This window comes from Lepidochelys olivacea (genome assembly GCF_965140295.1).
Source record: "Lepidochelys olivacea isolate rLepOli2 genome assembly, chromosome: 13".
Taxonomy (NCBI): Eukaryota; Metazoa; Chordata; order Testudines; family Cheloniidae; genus Lepidochelys; species Lepidochelys olivacea.
The window spans coordinates 35888278-35909574 of record NC_140423.1 but is presented as its reverse complement, the minus strand read 5'-3'; the positions used below and the strand labels follow the sequence as shown (position 1 = coordinate 35909574).

The 21297-nt window shown below is 44.7% G+C and overlaps 1 protein-coding gene and 2 pseudogenes across 3 annotated transcripts; all 3 read right to left on the bottom strand.

Moving 5' to 3' along the window:
- Nucleotides 1–339: 339 nt before the first annotated feature.
- Nucleotides 340–1502, bottom strand: LOC311529472 (olfactory receptor 4D1-like; annotated as a pseudogene). Its single transcript has 2 exons — nt 919–1502; nt 340–580 (listed from the first exon to the last, which is right to left on the bottom strand). The product of its transcript is annotated as an olfactory receptor 4D1-like (transcript).
- A 7328-nt stretch (nt 1503–8830) lies between these two features.
- Nucleotides 8831–9799, bottom strand: LOC311529747 (olfactory receptor 10A4-like; the record flags this gene model as incomplete). Its single annotated transcript, XM_084645945.1, has 1 exon — nt 8831–9799. One exon carries the CDS (start codon nt 9797–9799, stop codon nt 8831–8833), a length of 969 nt encoding a protein of 322 aa, XP_084502071.1.
- Nucleotides 9800–17273: 7474 nt separating this feature from the next.
- On the bottom strand, nt 17274–18436 carry LOC311529471 (olfactory receptor 4D1-like; annotated as a pseudogene). The gene is made up of 2 exons: nt 17853–18436; nt 17274–17523 (listed from the first exon to the last, which is right to left on the bottom strand). The product of its transcript is annotated as an olfactory receptor 4D1-like (transcript).
- Nucleotides 18437–21297: the final 2861 nt, after the last annotated feature.

The following is a 21297-nucleotide window of genomic DNA, read 5'->3' as shown; positions in this document are numbered from 1 at the left end:
GGATCCCGAGTGGGAGAAAATCAACCACAGGTCTGTGGAAGTCAATGGGACAGATCCCCAGGTGTTTTAAATCATTGTAGTTCCACTGAAATCGAAGAACCAGATCCGTAGTTGGCATAAATAGCCCTAACTACTCTGGAATCAGTTGAACTGTGTCAGTTTACACAAGCTCAGGACCTGGCCCTTAGTTTTCAGTCTTTGCTTCTGGTTACCTCTTATAGTATGTCTGCACTGCAATTAAAAACCTGCCACTGACCCAAGCCAGCTGATGTGAGCTCACTGGGCTCGGGCGCACAAGCAGTTAAATTGCCATATGGATGTCTGGGCTCAGGCAGCAGCTTAGGCTCTAGGACCCTGCAAGGTGGGGGCCGACAGCTGGGGCCAAGCATAGATGAAGATGCAAGATATGAATATTAAGCTCACAACCATGACCTGGGCTCCGCAGATGGACAGAGCCTTGTGCTTCCCTTCTTGTGACGTTTGTTCTTATCTTTAGTAAGATGACAGTGTAGGAAATAAGCAGGAGGATAAATATTATTTTGACAAGCCCTCTGCCATTAGAGACCATCAGCAACTCAACCAAGTAGAACTATTTCCCCATGTTTCTTTTTCCCCCTACTGTTCTTCACACATTCTTGTCAATTGCTGGAAATGGCCCACGTTGATTATCACTACAAAAGTTTTTTTTCTCTCCTGCTGGTAATACCTCACCTTACCGCTGATCACTCTCGTTACCCATGTTCTCTGTATATATAAAATTCCCCTACTGTATTTTCCACTGCATGCATCAGATGAAGTGAGCTGTAGCTCACAAAAGCTCATGCTCAAATAAATTTGTTAGTCTCTAAGGTGCCACAAGTACCTCTTTTCTTTTTGCGGACACAGACTAACACGGCTGCTACTCTGAAACCCATCAACCAAGTAGGTGTCCATGCAGGCCAGTTTGATGATTTGAGGGACATGACGGTAGAAATTGTTCAGGATGTTTGGACCACAGAATGGCAACTGGAGGATCAGTCCAATCTGAACAGCAGAGTGAGCCAATCTACCCAGCCAAGCCCTTGCCACCAGCCCCATGCAGACACCATGGTTCATGATAATCAAGTAACGCAGTGGTTTATAGATGGCCACATATCGAACAGCAGCCATCACCATGAGGACTCCAACCATCGCACCAGCGATGAAGTGGAAGAAGAACATCTGGAGGGTGCACTCGTTGAACAAGATGGTTCTGCACTGGGAGAGGAGACCCAACAGCAATTTGGGAGCATTAACTGATGAGTATCTGACATCTAGGAAAGGCAAGCTGGCCAGCAGGAAGTACATGGGGTGTGGAGCTGGTGGCTGGCGATCACAGTGGTGATAATGGTGAAGTTTCCCAGTCACGTTGTCAGATAAACTATTAAGAAGATGACAAAGAGGAATCACTGCACCTCAGCAGTTTGGGTGAGGCCCAAGAGGACAAATTCTGTCACTGTGGTAGGGAGGTTCTCTTGCTCCATTCTGTGTCTTTAAATTGTACCTGAAAAATGAAAAAAATAGTAAATAATAGTTATAATAGTGATTAAAAAGTTCTTGTTTTTTTCTCCCTTTATATTATATTTTCAATATTAACTTCACCTTAAGACCAATGTTGTGTTTGTGAATTTCCTAATTTTCCTAAATTTAACACTTTGTCCTCAGCCCCACTGTAGGGGAACCCTGCTTTAACTAGGAGGGCTTTGCAATCATGAGGTAGTTGGGGGTGAGGACAAGTGGTCTGCTCACCAAACAGGCCCTAGCAAATCATAGACTTCAGTCATGACCTTGCACCCCTTCCATGTTCTACAGAGTCCTCTTGGTATCCAGAGGCCCTGTCCTGGGAATGAGTGGGTTGCACTTATTCAGAAGTTCTCAGAGTCCAGGGATTCTCAACATGAGGGTCACAAACATGTTTCAGGTGGTCACAATGAGCAGACTGATGTACACGTATTGTTCAATGGCAGGGAGATCCCTGCTAGATGAGAGGGGATATGGAACGGACAAGCTTGAGAGCCACTGATTTAGGGGATTCAGATGCTGAATTTATGAACTCACTATCAGAGTTACTGAGCACCTGCATTCCGCAATAACACAGCAAGCAACTTTGCTCTTTCTAGTGGCTCCTCCACAGAAGCAGTTTGAGCCTCATTGAGTGAAGTGTGAAGAGCAGGTGCACCCTACCTCTGGTCACTGTATATTTTATGTTAGTGCCTATGGCTTGTGGTGCTTGCCTTAAATCCCACCATTTGAAATTGTGAACCCAAAAATTTCCATGTCCCTCAGTTCCCCTTACAGACGTGGGGATAATATTACTGTCCCCTCGTTTTGCTGTGAGGCACTCAGGTACAATGGTGATTAGGTGGACAGCTTGAGGGGAAGCCAATACAGATGGCAGCCATTCCCTGGAGTCCTCAGAGACTGCCTTGTCCAGTCCACTTCTTACAACATGGATGTTTGCGTGGCATGTCCATGAGAACTGAAAAACATGAGCTTGTATTGGTTGAGATAAACACTCAGCCCTGGTAGCTCAAAGGTTGTAGGAGTCCCATAAGCCACTGTACGTGCTCTAGTCAGGAAAGGGGAACAGGGAGACCTGCACCCTGCTCTGGAGACATGTCTCTGAGATCAGAGCACCATAGAGCTTCCACATAGGAGAAACAAATTCTGAGTGAGCTAGTAACAGGAAGGGCTAAAATGACCATGGCAACAAAGGTTCTGTGAGCTGTTCTCCCCCTAAATCATGAAGGCTTCTCCGAAAACCCTTTAAAAAAGACATCACTTTTTAAGAGCTAACTTCTTTACCTCCAACCTGGTCTCCCTTTCCTCACAGAGAGAATCTCCCAACCCTCACCTGCAAAGAGAGGTGAACAAACACCTGCTAGTATTAGAATCATAGAATATCAGGGTTGGAAGGGACCTCAGGAATTCATCTAGTCCAACCCCCTGCTCAAAGCAGGACCAATACCCAATTAAATCATCCCAGCCAGGGCTTTGTCAAGATTGACCTTAAAAACTTCTAAGGAACGAGATTCTACCACCTCCCTAAGTAACGCATTCCAGTGTTTCACCACGCTCCTAGTGAAAACGTTTTTCCTAATATCCAACCTAAATTTCCCCCACTGCAACTTGAGACCATTACTCCTTGTCCTGTCCTCTTCCACCACTGAGAATAGTCTAGAACCATCCTCTTTGGTACCACCTCTCAGGTAGTTGAAAGGAGCTATCAAATCCCCCCTCATTCTTCTCTTCCGCAGACTAAACAATCCCAGTTCCCTCAGCCTCTCCTCATAAGTCATGTGTTCCAGACCCCTAATCATTTTTGTTGCCCTTCGCTGGACTCTCTCCAATTTTTCCACATCCTTCTTGTAGTGTGGGGCCCAAAACTGGACACAGTACTTCAGATGAGGCCTCATCAATGTCGAATAGAGGGGAACGATCACGTCCCTCGATCTGCTGGCAATGCCCCTACTTATACATCCCAAAATGCCGTTGGCCTTCTTGGCAACAAGGGCACACTGTTGACTCATATCCAGCTTCTCGGCCACTGTCACCCCTAGGTCCTTTTCCGCAGAACTGCTGCCTAGCCATTCGGTCCCTAGTCTGTAGCGGTGCATTGGATTCTTCCGTCCTAAGTGCAGGACCCTGCACTTATCCTTATTGAACCTCATCAAATTTCTTCTGGCCCAATCCTTAATTTGTCTAGGTCACTATGAACCCTATCCCTGCCCTGCAGAGTATCTACCTCTCCCCACAGCTTAGTGACATCCGCAAACCAGAGCATTAATAAAGATGTTGAACAAAACCGGCCCCAGTACCAACTCCCAAGGCACTCCGCTTTATACCGGCTGCCAACTAGACATCAAGCCATTGGTAGCCCGATGATCTAGTCAGCTTCCAATCCACCTTATAATCCATTCATCCGATCCATACTTTTTTAACTTGCTGGCAACAATACTGTGGGAGACCGTATCAAAAGCTTTGCTAAAGTCAAGATATATCACGTCCACCGCTTTCCCCATATCCACAGAGCCAGTTATCTCATCATAGAAGGCAATCAGGTTGGACAGGCATGACTTGCCCTTGGTGAATCCATGTTGACTGTTTCTGATCACCTTCCTCTCCTCCAAGTGCTTCAAAAAGGATTCCTTGACCACCTACTCCATGCTTTTTCCAGGGAGTGAGGATCCCGCCCCATGGACTTGTGCATGTCCAGCTTTTCTAAATAGTCTTTAACCTGTTCTTTCGCCACTGAGGGCTGCTCATCTCCTCCCCATACTGTGCTGCCCATCCAAGAGCAGCTCCTGCAGAAAGTGGTGAGTCCCATGGAAGGGGATGGCATTCGGGCACTAGACTGTGTAAAATGGGCCTGACAGATGACCCCAGTGCTTTCCTAGGCACTTTTTAGTGGGAAGCCACGGGAGTTGGATGGGACAGGGCAACCTGGGCCCTGCTACTGTCTCCCTACTTAGATGGCAAAGCCCAAATAATCTATATAGCCCTAAATGAAGAGCAGGCCAGGAATTATGAAGCGGTAAAGGCAGCCATTCTTTTGGGTGGAGCTGTCTGCGGAGAAGTACCGCCAGAAGTTCCGAACAGTGAAGTGGATGTGGGCTTGCAGCCCTGGGCATTCACCCAAAAGTTAATGGACTGGGCAACCCAGTGGCTGAGGCCGGATGCCTAGACAGTGGTGGAAATCACTGACGTGCTCATTCTAGAGTAGTTTTAATAGGGTCTCCCCAAGAACATAAAGCTGTGGGTGAGGCGGCACCAAGCGAATACGGTCAAGGCAGCTGTAAAGCTTACGGAGGAGTACACAGAGGTGGACTTTCCAGGAAGGAGGGATGGCAGAGGAAAGAAGTGGAGACAGGGAGAAGGCCCATAGAAACCCCATCTGGGAAGGGCCTGCAGAATAAATGGGAGGACACCTGAGGGGCTCCCACGGGGTTCAGACCGGTGGTCTGCTGGCGGTGCGGACGACCGGGACACAAGAAGGGGGCTGCCTGCACATGGATTGTGGGTGGAATTTTGTGGCTTTGAAAATCCTGGAGGGCAGGGAAAGGGGCAGAAGCTGGCCACCATTCCAGTAATGGTGAGGAGGAAACCTCAGCAAGGCCTGGTGGACTCGGCCTTGGCCTGCTGTCTGGTACAAAGGAAGCTGTTGAGGCCACACTGGTGGATCCCCAGTGCAAAGATTGATGTAGAATGCATCCAGAGGGATAGGAGGCTACCCTATTGCCCAGCTGCCCTATGAGGTTCGGGGCAGGCATAAGTGGCAAACTGGCAACGGGTCGAGGTAGTAAAAGGCCTACATTATCCAGTGGTGGTGGGTACGGACTGGGACCCCTTCCCAGGAAGGAAGGTGGGCAGAGGGAGAAAGCCCAAGAAAAGAAAAAGGGGAGAACCCCTGAAGACGGTGTAGAAATCCCCGAGCAGAAAACCCCTAGACAACAGAGGTGGAGAAGGGAAAGGGAAGTTATGGTCCGGATGTTCACCCCAGGGTCCTTGACCAGAGAGTAAGGCCCGGCAGAGGTCCTTGTTAGCTGACCCCCAGAGGAAGAGACCCAGGCCCCATTGGACGAGCTTGGGGGACAGGAAGCCCTAAGTGTCTGGGAGAGGGCAGGGACCAACCCCAAGCCCCTGATGGAAAGGAAGGAGGGAAAATAAAGGGAACACCCACGGAGCTGTGAATTGTGTGAGGACCTGTGAGTCGGTGGATCTGTGGCGCCATCCAGCCCCCACCCCACACACAGTGTAGTTTCTGTGGGTGGGGGATGAAAGAACCCCACACGGCATACCCTGGAATAGACCCAAAAGAGCTGAAAAGACTCCCCCGTAGAGCTCCCCCCTGCCTCAGGTAGAGGAAGGAAAGGATGCAGAGGGGAGAACCTGGCAGTTGGAGAAGGGGGAACATTCTTCCATCAACCTCGTTACCATTCCTCAGGGGGTTGGAGTTATGACACTGTCAGAAGAACCCCGTCCATTGCTGTGGTATCTTCTGTGTACACAATACATTATGGCACCATAGCTGGACTCCTAACATTGTGCTCCCTTGAGCTAAAACTCCCTCAAATGCAGATGGCCACCGCAATGCATCACTTAAGAACCAAATCCAGTGCTCAACAGGTGTCTTTCTATTGACTATAGTGAGTACTGGGTCAGACCCTAAAGACCAGTTTTTTAAAAGTATTTAGGTGCTTACAGATGTAGATGCAAACCTAATGGGATTTAGAAAGGTTCCTAAGCAGGTTAGACACCACATTCTTTCAACTAAATGAGAGCCAGGCACTGTTGAAAATCCCTCTAGGCACCTATGTGATCATTACGCACCGACATACCTTTAAAAATTAGGGCCCTTAGGCACTTAAAATGCAGTTAGACTATTAATAGGATTTTTCAAAATCATTCGGGTGACTAAATCCCACCTCTCTAAAAACCTTTCTGTATATTCGAATACATTTAAAAATCTGGTCCTAGCTCCGCTTAGGTGCTTTGAAAATCCTACAAGGTGCTTATTTGCATCCTTAGGCAACCTGGGCACTGAGCTTCCATTTGATTGTTCAAATCCCTTATCTGGCTTTGAAAATATCAGATTTGACCCTTAAAACCATCTATTACTTGAATAAGTTTCTTGGAACATCAGGCTCTCTCCCTCAGGTCCAAAGGAATGGCAAAAATAATTTGTTTAATTTAAATTGTTGCATGGGTGTGAGGGCGCTGGGTGGTGTTGGTAGCAAGTGACATACTTGGAGGTCAGGCTAGATGATTTCATGGTCCCTTCTGGCCTTAAATGCTATGCTGCTTGCTTATGTTGTTAATTTGTTTTCTAGACTGCCAAATATTTTGTGTTGGTCCTGAAGAGACAAACAATAAATAATTGTACTTGATCAAGTTACTTTTTATTTACAGAACAATTTAACTGCCTTTGGGTCATAAAAATCTTTCCTTACAGACAGAACTACTTGAACTATTTTATTGTCAATTACAAACATCTTTCTTTCTTTCTTTCTTTCTTTCTTTCTTTCTTTCTTTCTTTCTTTCTTTCTTTCTTTCTTTCTTTTGTCTACATTATTGCACCTTAGCCATACGTGAAAATTTATAGCAAACATAAGGGAACAAAATAGTTCTCTGAGCAGTTTATGATCTATTGCTCAATTAAACACAGAACAAATAATAAATAAATAAAGAAGACATGGGGAAGATGATGTTACTTGAACATACTTGGGGCTTGTCTACCAAATAGCTGGAAGTTGAATCTAGGCAAATTCAGACTGGAAATAAATTGTACATTTTTAATGGTGAGGTCAATTAACCACTGGAAAAAATTATTGAGGTATGTGTTGGCTCCAGGCAATACTGGATGTTTTTACTAAAAGTTATGCTTTAGGAATTATTTTGAGGAAGTTCTATGGCCCATGTTATACCGGAGGTCAGACTAGATTATCACTGTGGCTCTGTCTGGCCTTAGAATCTATGAATCTAGATAGACTCCAGCCAGACAAGATATATAAGAGGTGGCAATGGGAGAAAACCCTATAAATGATGTTATCCAACACTTTGATTACAAGACCCCATTTTTAATTCCTTATAACTTCCTAAAACTTTAACCATTTGGGCTGATAGTTTTCGTGTTGGGTGTCTGCCTCAGTAGAAAATTTTCTTAAGGGTTCTCCCAAAAAAGGTTCAGTCATTTCCAAGAAAGAGATTACGGGAAAATACATTGGTTCCCCTGTGTTAACAAAGAGGAATAATTCTCTTTCCGGACACTCTAGCACCGGTAGGCATTGAAGCAAATAAATTAAATATGAGGGGGGGGTCACCCTGGTGTCAGGGATGCACCTTTTGCTGGTATAGGGAACAACACCCAGACTTGGCCAAGTTATGAGCATTTGAAAAAAATCTCAGTTTCAAGCTCAATAGATGCTTCTTAGAGTTCCGGGCTTAGAGCTCCTGTCCATCACTGGACAGTGCATGCCCATCCCCACAGAGCGTGCTCCTGCACGAGGCAAAATAAGCCATGTTGGACATCCCTTGAAATTGCTGATATCAGACTAGATAATCAAATGGTCCCTTATTACCTTAAAATTGATGAATCTATGCTATACACCATAATCGTACAATCTGATCTGCTAGTAAAAAATGCTATGGAAGTCAAGAGCCATCTCCCAGAGTTGTTGTGTGATCTGATCAGGTTGGGCATTGAAAAATCTATCAGTGTCATAGGAAGCCATGCATAAGTGCCGAGGAATGTTATTTTAAATTAGGCCAAGAGGGAGCACTGGGGAAATGCATTCGACTGCCGAAAAACCACAGCCCGACCCAAAACCTAAAATTCTGCACTGGACTTCCAGAGCAGGAAAAGGGGAAGCCTAAATGGACTTTTCTATAGAGCTGGTTGGAATTATTCAACAATTAAAATTTTGGTGAAAATTGTTAAATTCCAACTAACCAAGATGAACATTTTATGAAATGTTTTTTATGTTAAGTTTTTTTTTTCTTTGACATTTCAAATTTTGAAGATGTAAAATCAGGACACTACTTTGATTAAAGATTATCATTTGATTTTTCAATGATCTTTAGATCTGGTCAAAAGGTTCTGGCTATCAAAAGTTTGAAGAAATAAATATTTATTTATTTATTTCATTTAAGAAAAGTTTCTCTTCCTATTTTCCCAACAGGTTTAGAACAGGTCAAAGTTTTTCAAATGGAAAAATTCCAATTAAAAAAGTGGGGGGTCATCGGGAGAAATTCAACAAAATGTTTATGAATTGCCCTTAGTCCCCCCATTTTGATTGACTCTGCTTTTCATTCTTTAATTTATCTGGTTGTGTGAAGAGATGCTCTTCCCTATTATTTTTCTAAAGGCTCCCTTCACCTCTTTGTTCCTCAGAGTGTATATTATGGGGTTCAACACTGGGGTGATAACTGTGTACATGAGGGAAATCATTTGATCACCCTCCGGGGTGGAGATCGACTTGGGCCTCAGGTAGGTGAAAAGGGCTGTTCCATAGAACAAAGTCACCACCATGAGGTGGGAGGAGCAGGTGGAGAAGGCTTTACGCCTTCCCTCTGCCGACGGCAGTTTGAGGATGGTGGAGATAATGCAGATGTAGGACAGGATTATCAGCAGGAAAGGGCTCAGGATAAACAGCACGGACAGAGCCAAGACCACAATTTGGTTTTTGGATGTGTCTGTGCATGCCATCTTTATCACTGGTGGGATGTCGCAGAAGAAGTGGTGGATGCGGTTGGAGCCACAGAAGGGAAGGCTGAAGATCCACGTGGTTTGAGCTGCTTCCACCAAGATGCCAATGGTCCATGAAGCACCCACGAGCTGTGCGCACACCTGGCCACTCATGATGGTTCTGTAGTGCAGGGGGTTGCATATAGCTATGTAGCGATCATACGCCATGGCTGCTAGAAGGCAGCATTCCGTGAGGCCCATGATGGTGAATATGTACATCTGGGCAGCGCAGCCTGCAATGGAGAGGGTCTTTTGCTCCACCAGGAGGTGAGCCAGCAGCTGAGGGACCACACTGCTTGTGTAGCAGATTTCCAAGAAGGACAGGTTGAGCAGGAAGAAATACATGGGGGTGTGAAGTGAGGGATTTAGCTTTATAAGGAGGATAATGAGCAGGTTCCCCACCAGGGTGACCAGGTAGATGACCAGAAACACCAGAAACAGAAGGATTTGGAGTCTGGTAAGGTACGAAAACCCCACCAGGATGAACACATCAGAAATGGTCTGGTTCTCATCAGGCTCTCTCTCAGAATATGTCATCTGCAAGGGTGACAAAGAGAGAGAGACACTGGAGCTGAATCTGAAGAATACCATATATGTGAATGTGAATCATACAATTCTTACTGGTTTCCTACATGTTTTGGACGCGTCAGACAAAAACTTGCTGCAGTTCTGTATATAAAGATGTAACTGGGCCCAATCATCATTGAGTATAAACTGGTATAGCTGTATTGATATCAATCAAGCTATGACTTTGTAGATCACCTGGAGATATGACTGTGACACTGCTTCCCATATTTTTGATAGTAATAATATGATATGATTGTGTCATAATCCTAATGTATTTTATGCAAAATAGCTTATGTGAGGTATCATTGGAGAGGTTATGATCTACTGAATATGATTAGCTTATTTGTATGCAAGTATCATTGCTGTATCTAAAGTTAGCAATATTGACTATACATCTGTACTACAAAAGTGTTTGTATCTGGGGAATGCCCACTAGACAGAATGCAATCATTCTGGCTGGCTAACTGGGAACAAGTCAGTGGACCATTAGGAAGAACAATAGGTCTTTAAAGATGCTAATCTCCCACCTTCCTGAGAAGCTTTCCAGGGAAGCTACAAACTGCCTGTGACCTATGGCTGCTTTGACAGTGCACGGTCATGTGTTCAAGTCACAAGGTTCTGGTTTCCATGATAAAACACCAGTATTTTTCCACTGAGGGGTGTGGGAATAACACTGAAAAATAATAATGGATTCCTGCCATATGTAAATCTTATTTAAGTCAGGGGAGTGAGATAATTAGGGTTCGTTCTTCACTGAATCCCCGCCCAGGATGACTGCTGGAAACACCTAAGGAACAAAGATAAAGGGGGGATAAGGGCTGAGCCCAGGTTGAGAAGGTGTCTGACCTGTGAAAGAAATACCTGGAGTTTTAAGCTGCAAGCAAGAGCAGCATGCTTTCAAGAACGTCTGAAATCTGCCTAAATCAACATTTAGGGTGAGAAATTACTATTTGTAACGAGTTTCTTTAGTATATTAAGCTTATATTGTGTTTTTGTTTTATTTGCTGGCTAATCATAGAATCATAGAAGATGGGGGTTGGAAGAGACCTCAGGAGGTCATCGAGTCCAACCCCCTGCTCAAAGCAGGAGCAACACCAACTAAATCATCACAGCGAAGACTTTGTAAAACCAGGCCTTAAACACCTCTAAGGATGGAGATTCCACCAACTCTCTCTTGAGTGCTGGGCAATTCCCTAGCTGAAGCCTTCCCATGCAGTTCTGATTTCAGTGTCTGTTTCTTTCCACAGCTGGATGTGTCCCTGCCTTCATTTGTGCTGGAGGAGGATGAGGGCCTGGCTCAGCAGGACAATGTAAGGAACCCCAGGCTTGTGGAACAGGTGGGCTGAATGTTACCCCAGTACATCAGGTGGCACCTAGGGGGCGGGGGGGCAACGCATCACAATGACCACTTTGACACCAGTGCAAATACAACTGTTTTACAACACATGGGGATCTGATAAATTTACTCTAAAGGAGCTATATCAGTTTATACCAGCAATGGAGGAATACCAGTCTCCAATAGCAGGGGTTCTGTTCTTCCTCTTCGAACACATTTCTTTTCTGTCTACATGAAAATTCAAAAAGGGAGCTTTCATTCTTTCTTTCTTTCTTTCTTTCTTTCTTTCTTTCTTTCTTTCTTTCTTTCTTTCTTTCTTTCTTTCTTTCTACAGCCACGTTTATCAAATAAGATTTCTCAAATGAGGGCAAATTCTGATCTCATTCAGATCTTAATCACGAGAATTGTGATACGAATGCAAGTATTCCCACTGCAATTACAATTCACATACGTGAGGACTACTCACATGAGTAAACTGATGCTGCTGAGTCCAACATGATTGAAGCACTTTAAAGAATGAGAAGTGCAATAAATGGTGAAACAATGGGGGATTTTGAACTTTTGTGTACTATTAAAAGTTATTCTTCCTTAAATATTAGAGAACAACTTAAATCATTCCTGCCATTACCATCACAACATTTGTAATGCATTGGTTTCTCTCAATATTCAAAATAAGAGCTAGGGCCAAACCCTTTGCTGGTGTAAATGTTAACCGCTCCGTGGGTATAAAAAGAGCTATACTGCTTTACAACAGTGGAGGATCTTTGTCCAATCACCTTGCTACAAAGAATTTTAGAAGGAAGGTCCTATAATGTATGAAGAGATGATTTCCAGAGAAGTTTTACTTCTAGGTTATTTGTTGACAAGGAACTTCCTAATAAAAGGCATGACAGTGAAATGACAGAGTTGAAATAAAAATGAGCAATAACAATTATTGTATTTTGCATATCCTTACCACCTTCAATATGTGGCTCTCAAAGCAATGTGTCAAATAATAGTGAGCTACTAAGCGGGAAACTGGGAATGATAGGGGTCATGATAGGGATGAAGAGACTGGGTTTACAGAACGAGTCATCATTCCTGATACGTGAAACTCTAGCATAACCACAGAACCATTCTCCTGGAAATTGAACACACTCGCACACAGTCAATGAAATAGAGAAAATTAAATCCAACAACCAAAGCATACTGTAGCGGTGCACTGTGCACAGTGCACTACCTAGAACAACTTAAAACAAAAAGAATTATGTTCTCTAAATAGGGAGACCTGGAGAAGAGGTGGAAATTCTTCAGCCTCTCTTAAGACCTACTTTGGGGAACCTCTATTGAAGTTTGTGAGTACTTTCCTCAGCATGACCTTTGCGGTACGTGCGGAGCTGGCTGGAAAATGGAATTTCCGTCTCTTGGGAAATTCCAATATTCCAATAATTGTTGTCATCCTGAATTGATATGAAAAGTTGAAATAGCGAAAACCTTAAATTTGATTCAGAAGAGTCCACATGAAATCGAATGGAAAATTGAAAACTGACATCAACATTTTCTCATGGAAAACATCAATATTGATTAAACTATTTTTTCAGAAGGGATTTGTATTTCTTTCTTTATTTGTTGGCTGACATTTGGAGTGGCTCTAAATAAATGGAGAAATGTACTCATCATTAGGAATAAGGTCTGTATAGCTGCTTGTTGCTGGCAGTTTAGTGATATTTTCTGAGTTCTTCAAGGCATCTGGACTCTCCATTAGTACACAGGAGAACATGAAAGCAATTAAAGAAGCATAAATTTTGTGGAGGAAGGTTTGAGAAAAATTCAGCTAAAAGAGACACCATTTAACTCTTGGGCAGCAGATGCACAGCATGCGCTATGGTCGTATTCTGGGAGTGGACTCTCTTATTAGAAGAGATCAGGCTGAATCTTCCCAGCCTCAATTGTATTCAGATCCATATACAAGACCCACTTCAAGAAACAACTTTTCCACTCAGACTCAGTCAATGATGATGACAGTTGAGGAACAGAGGGGAGTATGGACGAGATGAGGGAGAAGCAAGAAACCCCAACAATAACACAACAACAAAAATAGTAAGTACAATCATGGCATGATGATGACCATGTTTGGTGCTTATCTATCACCATGGTGGGCGCTACGGAATTATAGGACCAGAACTTCGCCTTGTGTAAATTAGCATAACACCACTGAAGACAAACTCATGACCTGATTCATGATTATTAAACTAGTTGAATTCTGAATGGTAGATTCAGAGACGAATAGCTAGACTGCCAGATGGATTTGACTAGATAGATAGATAGATAGATAGATAGATAGATACGAACACAGACAAAACTCATGTGCTCAGACACACATTAAGATTCTCTGCCCATGTCTGGAAAATTCAGATGAAGAAACCAATGACATGATCTTGCTCCCATTGTAGACTGCGGCACAACACCCATGGATTTCAGTGGGAGAATGGTTAGGGGCTTAAGTCATTCATTTATAACCTACCTTGTTTAAGAAGAGTAGTTCTGTCTCCTAGCTACAAGTGCAATATGTGTTGAAGGAAACACAGGTGTTTTTATTTCATTCATTGGCTTCTGGGACCTAGTCCCTGAAGGAAATTTCTTATAATATTCCTCAGAGGAAGAACAATTCTGCATCAAAGTGCAACAAAACAAAATATACTAGCACAATCATTTCAGAGGAGGTGGTGTCATCATCATCAATCATCATAGTCATCATCATGTGTGTTTTCTAGATGAAAATTGTAATAAGATTTACTAAGTGTGGTAAATTGTGTGACACTATTTTGTCTGGAAAGAGGAATGATTTGTCCAAGGCAACACAACACAAAGAGTCAGGGGCAGAGTCAGTAACAACACCCAAGGCTTATGACTCCAGTTCCCTGATGTTCAGATTGTGCGCCCCACTCCTGTCTCAGAGCCATGATTAAAACCCAACAGATCTGATTCCCAGTCCCCACTACTCTAAACATTATACCCCACTCACGTCCCAGAGCCAGGAACAGAACCCAGGAGTCCTCACTCTCAGACTCTACTGCTCTTACCAACGGGCCCATTTCCCTCCTTGAGGACCAGATACAAAGCCCATAGAAGTCAGTGGGACTATTCGCTTTCATACAGTAAGTTTGCAGCGGAACCAGAATCAGGACTAGTTCCCAGGAACATTAGAATAAACTCTATATATGTGGAAGCTGAGCAGTGCTAGGGGGTAGTGTGCTTCAGGGAGTGGGGTGATGGGCTCATCTGGGAGCACTCTCATTTCTTAAACAGTTCTGACCCCATTACTCCAGCATGGCCATAGGGGGCTGAGGCTGTGCTACTGAGAGTGGGGTGGAGTGCTCAGTTTGGGGCACTCTTCCCCATTAGTCTGTGTGGCTAACAATGACCCCAGTGTAGAACTAGGGGGTGCTAAAATACAGGGATGGGCCTGTAGGGCTCTGTAGGCTGTTCTCAGGTTGTTGGACTCCCAATGTCCCAGTTCAGCAATAGGGGTCGCTGTATTTGAAGGGAACAGGATGGAGGACTCATTAAGGGACATTCTCCTCTGTGGGTCAGTAATAAACCCAGTGCTCCAGAGCAGCTCCAGGCTGCAAGGAGCTGGGTGAGGTTTCATTTCGGGGGCGCTGTTGTCTCTTGGTCCATGCTGACCCCTTGTGCTTCAGCAGGGCACAACATGGACCTGTGCCAAAAGGACCAAGGGGAGGAGCTCAGCTGTGGACCTGTTCCCGTCAGAATTGCTTCTTACCACAGTGCTCCAGCGTGGCTCTCAGGGGCCCTGTGCTGCAGGGGTAGATAGGGTGGCTCAGTACGCGGCACTCTCCCCTCGGAGTTGGTGCCGACCCACAATGAACCATCACAGTGGAAGGGGGCGCTGTTTCTGGTGGCTGTTATAGCTTTTGGATGAACTGAAAGATCTTTCCCGACCACCTGTGGTCATTGACAAGTCAGTGAGGCAGCAGTGGCATGTACACAGGTGCACTGAACATGGCTCATTCCCTTTAGCACGGGGTGACAGACGTACACACACACACTGAGCAGGGTGCATTCCTGTGTGGTTACCTATCTGCTGTTTGCAACACTTGTGATAATGACAAAACAATAAACAGAGCCTTGTAATGTTTTGTGACTTAAGGTCACTGATAGTTTACTTCCTTATGCCAAGTCATTGAGTAACTGCTCCTCTTCAAGCTAGACGGCCTTCTACTTCCCCTAACTGCTTAAGCCATTCTTGTATGCAGTGCTGTTGTAGCCGCCTGGGTCTCAGGATACTAGAGCCACAAAGCGGATGAGGTAATATCTTTTCCTGGACCAATTTCTGTCTCTCTCACCAACAATAAAAGATATTACCTCACCTACCTTGTCTTTCTAAGTAATTTTTACAAGACTAGACCTATAGGTCTCTTGTGTTTCTGATTCCATTTCCTCAACCCTTTATCCTTTACTTCCTATATAACTATCATTATTGAATGGCTATGTAGTCATTGCATGAGCTATAATTGTCTCCATCACACACACATATGGACAGTTTCTATTTGCACAAGGTGTTCTTTCCTTCCTGTCTTAATCATCCGTTGAACAGTGTTGCATGACGTTATATATTCTGCATCCCAGAGGTGCCTCCATTTCAGTGGTTCAGCACAGGGCCCGCCAAGTAAAAGTTCTCTTTTATATTCATTTGATGCCTGGCTAATATACTCTGTGGGCCTGTGTAACGAAACCCAACACAACGTGAGACAGAGGCGGTTGGATGAGATAATCTAGAGGTCCCTTTTGTCCTTAAACTCTGTAACTCTCTGACAATATGAAATACATCAGTGATATGTGACCGTAAATGTTTGGGATGAAGCAAGCACAGATATAGTAGAAGTGAATCTTAAAGACAAACAAAAGGAATCTCTGACTGCCAAACAGCCCCAGAAGAGTAGGAGTGATTATCTTGTGTTTTTTTCAAAGACACAGTCTACACTGCCAACTCCGTAGGGAAATGATGTTAGGAGGAAGTTATAGGACGTTTCATAATCCTTGTTCCTCTACATAAAATGCTTCAGCAGGGCACAACATGGACCTATGCCAAAAGCAGCAAGGGGAGGAGCTCGGCTGTGGACCTGTTCCCATCAGAATGGAAAGGTTATGCTGCCACAGGTGATTTATTTGTTTCCTTATTCTCCAGACTCTGATCAAACCCTTGGTTCTAATTTACAGCAATATTTGAGAAGTAAATCTCCTACTGAAGTCAATGAGACCTCAGCTCCTGTGCAAATAAAGCCCATTCTGAACTGTGATGAATGGAAAATGATCAAGGACCTTGCCAGGTTTCTTCTATTAAAGTGTTTCTTTTGAAGAACTGAATTTTTTTTTATTGTTCTCAGATCCAAGGGTTTGGGTCTGTGGTCACCTATGCAAATTGGTGAGGATTTTTACCAAATCTTCCCCAGGAAGTGGGGTGTAGGAGTTGGGAGGATTTTGGGGGGAAAGACGTTTCCAGACAACGTTTTCTCAGGAACCCAGATAAAGTTTGGTGGTGGCAGTGGAAGTTCAAGGGCAAAGGGTAAAATAGTTTGTACCTTGGGGAAGTTTTAACCTAAGCTGGTAAAAGGAAGCTTAGGAGGTTTTCATGCAGGTCCCCACATCTGTACCCTAGAGTTCAGAGTGAGGAAGGAACCATGACAGAAGTGGAGATGGGTTAAGAACTTTTGACTTTCTTTCAGAATGACAGGCAAAGATTATGGATCTGAAACTGTGTAACAGAGTGGATCCCGAGTGGGAGAAAATCAACCACAGGTCTGTGGAAGTCAATGGGACAGATCCCCAGGTGTTTTAAATCATTGTAGTTCCACTGAAATCGAAGAACCAGATCCGTAGTTGGCATAAATAGCCCTAACTACTCTGGAATCAGTTGAACTGTGTCAGTTTACACAAGCTCAGGACCTGGCCCTTAGTTTTCAGTCTTTGCTTCTGGTTACCTCTTATAGTATGTCTGCACTGCAATTAAAAACCTGCCACTGACCCAAGCCAGCTGATGTGAGCTCACTGGGCTCGGGCGCACAAGCAGTTAAATTGCCATATGGATGTCTGGGCTCAGGCAGCAGCTTAGGCTCTAGGACCCTGCAAGGTGGGGGCCGACAGCTGGGGCCAAGCATAGATGAAGATGCAAGATATGAATATTAAGCTCACAACCATGACCTGGGCTCCGCAGATGGACAGAGCCTTGTGCTTCCCTTCTTGTGACGTTTGTTCTTATCTTTAGTAAGATGACAGTGTAGGAAATAAGCAGGAGGATAAATATTATTTTGACAAGCCCTCTGCCATTAGAGACCATCAGCAACTCAGCCAAGTAGAACTATTTCCCCATGTTTCTTTTTCCCCCTACTGTTCTTCACACATTCTTGTCAATTGCTGGAAATGGCCCACGTTGATTATCACTACAAAAGTTTTTTTTCTCTCCTGCTGGTAATACCTCACCTTACCGCTGATCACTCTCGTTACCCATGTTCTCTGTATATATAAAATTCCCCTACTGTATTTTCCACTGCATGCATCAGATGAAGTGAGCTGTAGCTCACAAAAGCTCATGCTCAAATAAATTTGTTAGTCTCTAAGGTGCCACAAGTACCTCTTTTCTTTTTGCGGACACAGACTAACACGGCTGCTACTCTGAAACCCATCAACCAAGTAGGTGTCCATGCAGGCCAGTTTGATGATTTGAGGGACATGACGGTAGAAATTGTTCAGGATGTTTGGACCACAGAATGGCAACTGGAGGATCAGTCCAATCTGAACAGCAGAGTGAGCCAATCTACCCAGCCAAGCCCTTGCCACCAGCCCCATGCAGACACCATGGTTCATGATAATCAAGTAACGCAGTGGTTTATAGATGGCCACATATCGAACAGCAGCCATCACCATGAGGACTCCAACCATCGCACCAGCGATGAAGTGGAAGAAGAACATCTGGAGGGTGCACTCGTTGAACAAGATGGTTCTGCACTGGGAGAGGAGACCCAACAGCAATTTGGGAGCATTAACTGATGAGTATCTGACATCTAGGAAAGGCAAGCTGGCCAGCAGGAAGTACATGGGGTGTGGAGCTGGTGGCTGGCGATCACAGTGGTGATAATGGTGAAGTTTCCCAGTCACGTTGTCAGATAAACTATTAAGAAGATGACAAAGAGGAATCACTGCACCTCAGCAGTTTGGGTGAGGCCCAAGAGGACAAATTCTGTCACTGTGGTAGGGAGGTTCTCTTGCTCCATTCTGTGTCTTTAAATTGTACCTGAAAAATGAAAAAAATAGTAAATAATAGTTATAATAGTGATTAAAAAGTTCTTGTTTTTTTCTCCCTTTATATTATATTTTCAATATTAACTTCACCTTAAGACCAATGTTGTGTTTGTGAATTTCCTAATTTTCCTAAATTTAACACTTTGTCCTCAGCCCCACTGTAGGGGAACCCTGCTTTAACTAGGAGGGCTTTGCAATCATGAGGTAGTTGGGGGTGAGGACAAGTGGTCTGCTCACCAAACAGGCCCTAGCAAATCATAGACTTCAGTCATGACCTTGCACCCCTTCCATGTTCTACAGAGTCCTCTTGGTATCCAGAGGCCCTGTCCTGGGAATGAGTGGGTTGCACTTATTCAGAAGTTCTCAGAGTCCAGGGATTCTCAACATGAGGGTCACAAACATGTTTCAGGTGGTCACAATGAGCAGACTGATGTACACGTATTGTTCAATGGCAGGGAGATCCCTGCTAGATGAGAGGGGATATGGAACGGACAAGCTTGAGAGCCACTGATTTAGGGGATTCAGATGCTGAATTTATGAACTCACTATCAGAGTTACTGAGCACCTGCATTCCGCAATAACACAGCAAGCAACTTTGCTCTTTCTAGTGGCTCCTCCACAGAAGCAGTTTGAGCCTCATTGAGTGAAGTGTGAAGAGCAGGTGCACCCTACCTCTGGTCACTGTATATTTTATGTTAGTGCCTATGGCTTGTGGTGCTTGCCTTAAATCCCACCATTTGAAATTGTGAACCCAAAAATTTCCATGTCCCTCAGTTCCCCTTACAGACGTGGGGATAATATTACTGTCCCCTCGTTTTGCTGTGAGGCACTCAGGTACAATGGTGATTAGGTGGACAGCTTGAGGGGAAGCCAATACAGATGGCATCCATTCCCTGGAGTCCTCAGAGACTGCCTTGTCCAGTCCACTTCTTACAACATGGATGTTTGCGTGGCATGTCCATGAGAACTGAAAAACATGAGCTTGTATTGGTTGAGATAAACACTCAGCCCTGGTAGCTCAAAGGTTGTAGGAGTCCCATAAGCCACTGTACGTGCTCTAGTCAGGAAAGGGGAACAGGGAGACCTGCACCCTGCTCTGGAGACATGTCTCTGAGATCAGAGCACCATAGAGCTTCCACATAGGAGAAACAAATTCTGAGTGAGCTAGTAACAGGAAGGGCTAAAATGACCATGGCAACAAAGGTTCTGTGAGCTGTTCTCCCCCTAAATCATGAAGGCTTCTCCGAAAACCCTTTAAAAAAGACATCACTTTTTAAGAGCTAACTTCTTTACCTCCAACCTGGTCTCCCTTTCCTCACAGAGAGAATCTCCCAACCCTCACCTGCAAAGAGAGGTGAACAAACACCTGCTAGTATTAGAATCATAGAATATCAGGGTTGGAAGGGACCTCAGGAATTCATCTAGTCCAACCCCCTGCTCAAAGCAGGACCAATACCCAATTAAATCATCCCAGCCAGGGCTTTGTCAAGATTGACCTTAAAAACTTCTAAGGAACGAGATTCTACCACCTCCCTAAGTAACGCATTCCAGTGTTTCACCACGCTCCTAGTGAAAACGTTTTTCCTAATATCCAACCTAAATTTCCCCCACTGCAACTTGAGACCATTACTCCTTGTCCTGTCCTCTTCCACCACTGAGAATAGTCTAGAACCATCCTCTTTGGTACCACCTCTCAGGTAGTTGAAAGGAGCTATCAAATCCCCCCTCATTCTTCTCTTCCGCAGACTAAACAATCCCAGTTCCCTCAGCCTCTCCTCATAAGTCATGTGTTCCAGACCCCTAATCATTTTTGTTGCCCTTCGCTGGACTCTCTCCAATTTTTCCACATCCTTCTTGTAGTGTGGGGCCCAAAACTGGACACAGTACTTCAGATGAGGCCTCATCAATGTCGAATAGAGGGGAACGATCACGTCCCTCGATCTGCTGGCAATGCCCCTACTTATACATCCCAAAATGCCGTTGGCCTTCTTGGCAACAAGGGCACACTGTTGACTCATATCCAGCTTCTCGGCCACTGTCACCCCTAGGTCCTTTTCCGCAGAACTGCTGCCTAGCCATTCGGTCCCTAGTCTGTAGCGGTGCATTGGATTCTTCCGTCCTAAGTGCAGGACCCTGCACTTATCCTTATTGAACCTCATCAAATTTCTTCTGGCCCAATCCTTAATTTGTCTAGGTCACTATGAACCCTATCCCTGCCCTGCAGAGTATCTACCTCTCCCCACAGCTTAGTGACATCCGCAAACCAGAGCATTAATAAAGATGTTGAACAAAACCGGCCCCAGTACCAACTCCCAAGGCACTCCGCTTTATACCGGCTGCCAACTAGACATCAAGCCATTGGTAGCCCGATGATCTAGTCAGCTTCCAATCCACCTTATAATCCATTCATCCGATCCATACTTTTTTAACTTGCTGGCAACAATACTGTGGGAGACCGTATCAAAAGCTTTGCTAAAGTCAAGATATATCACGTCCACCGCTTTCCCCATATCCACAGAGCCAGTTATCTCATCATAGAAGGCAATCAGGTTGGACAGGCATGACTTGCCCTTGGTGAATCCATGTTGACTGTTTCTGATCACCCTCCTCTCCTCCAAGTGCTTCAAAAAGGATTCCTTGACCACCTACTCCATGCTTTTTCCAGGGAGTGAGGATCCCGCCCCATGGACTTGTGCATGTCCAGCTTTTCTAAATAGTCTTTAACCTGTTCTTTCGCCACTGAGGGCTGCTCATCTCCTCCCCATACTGTGCTGCCCATCCAAGAGCAGCTCCTGCAGAAAGTGGTGAGTCCCATGGAAGGGGATGGCATTCG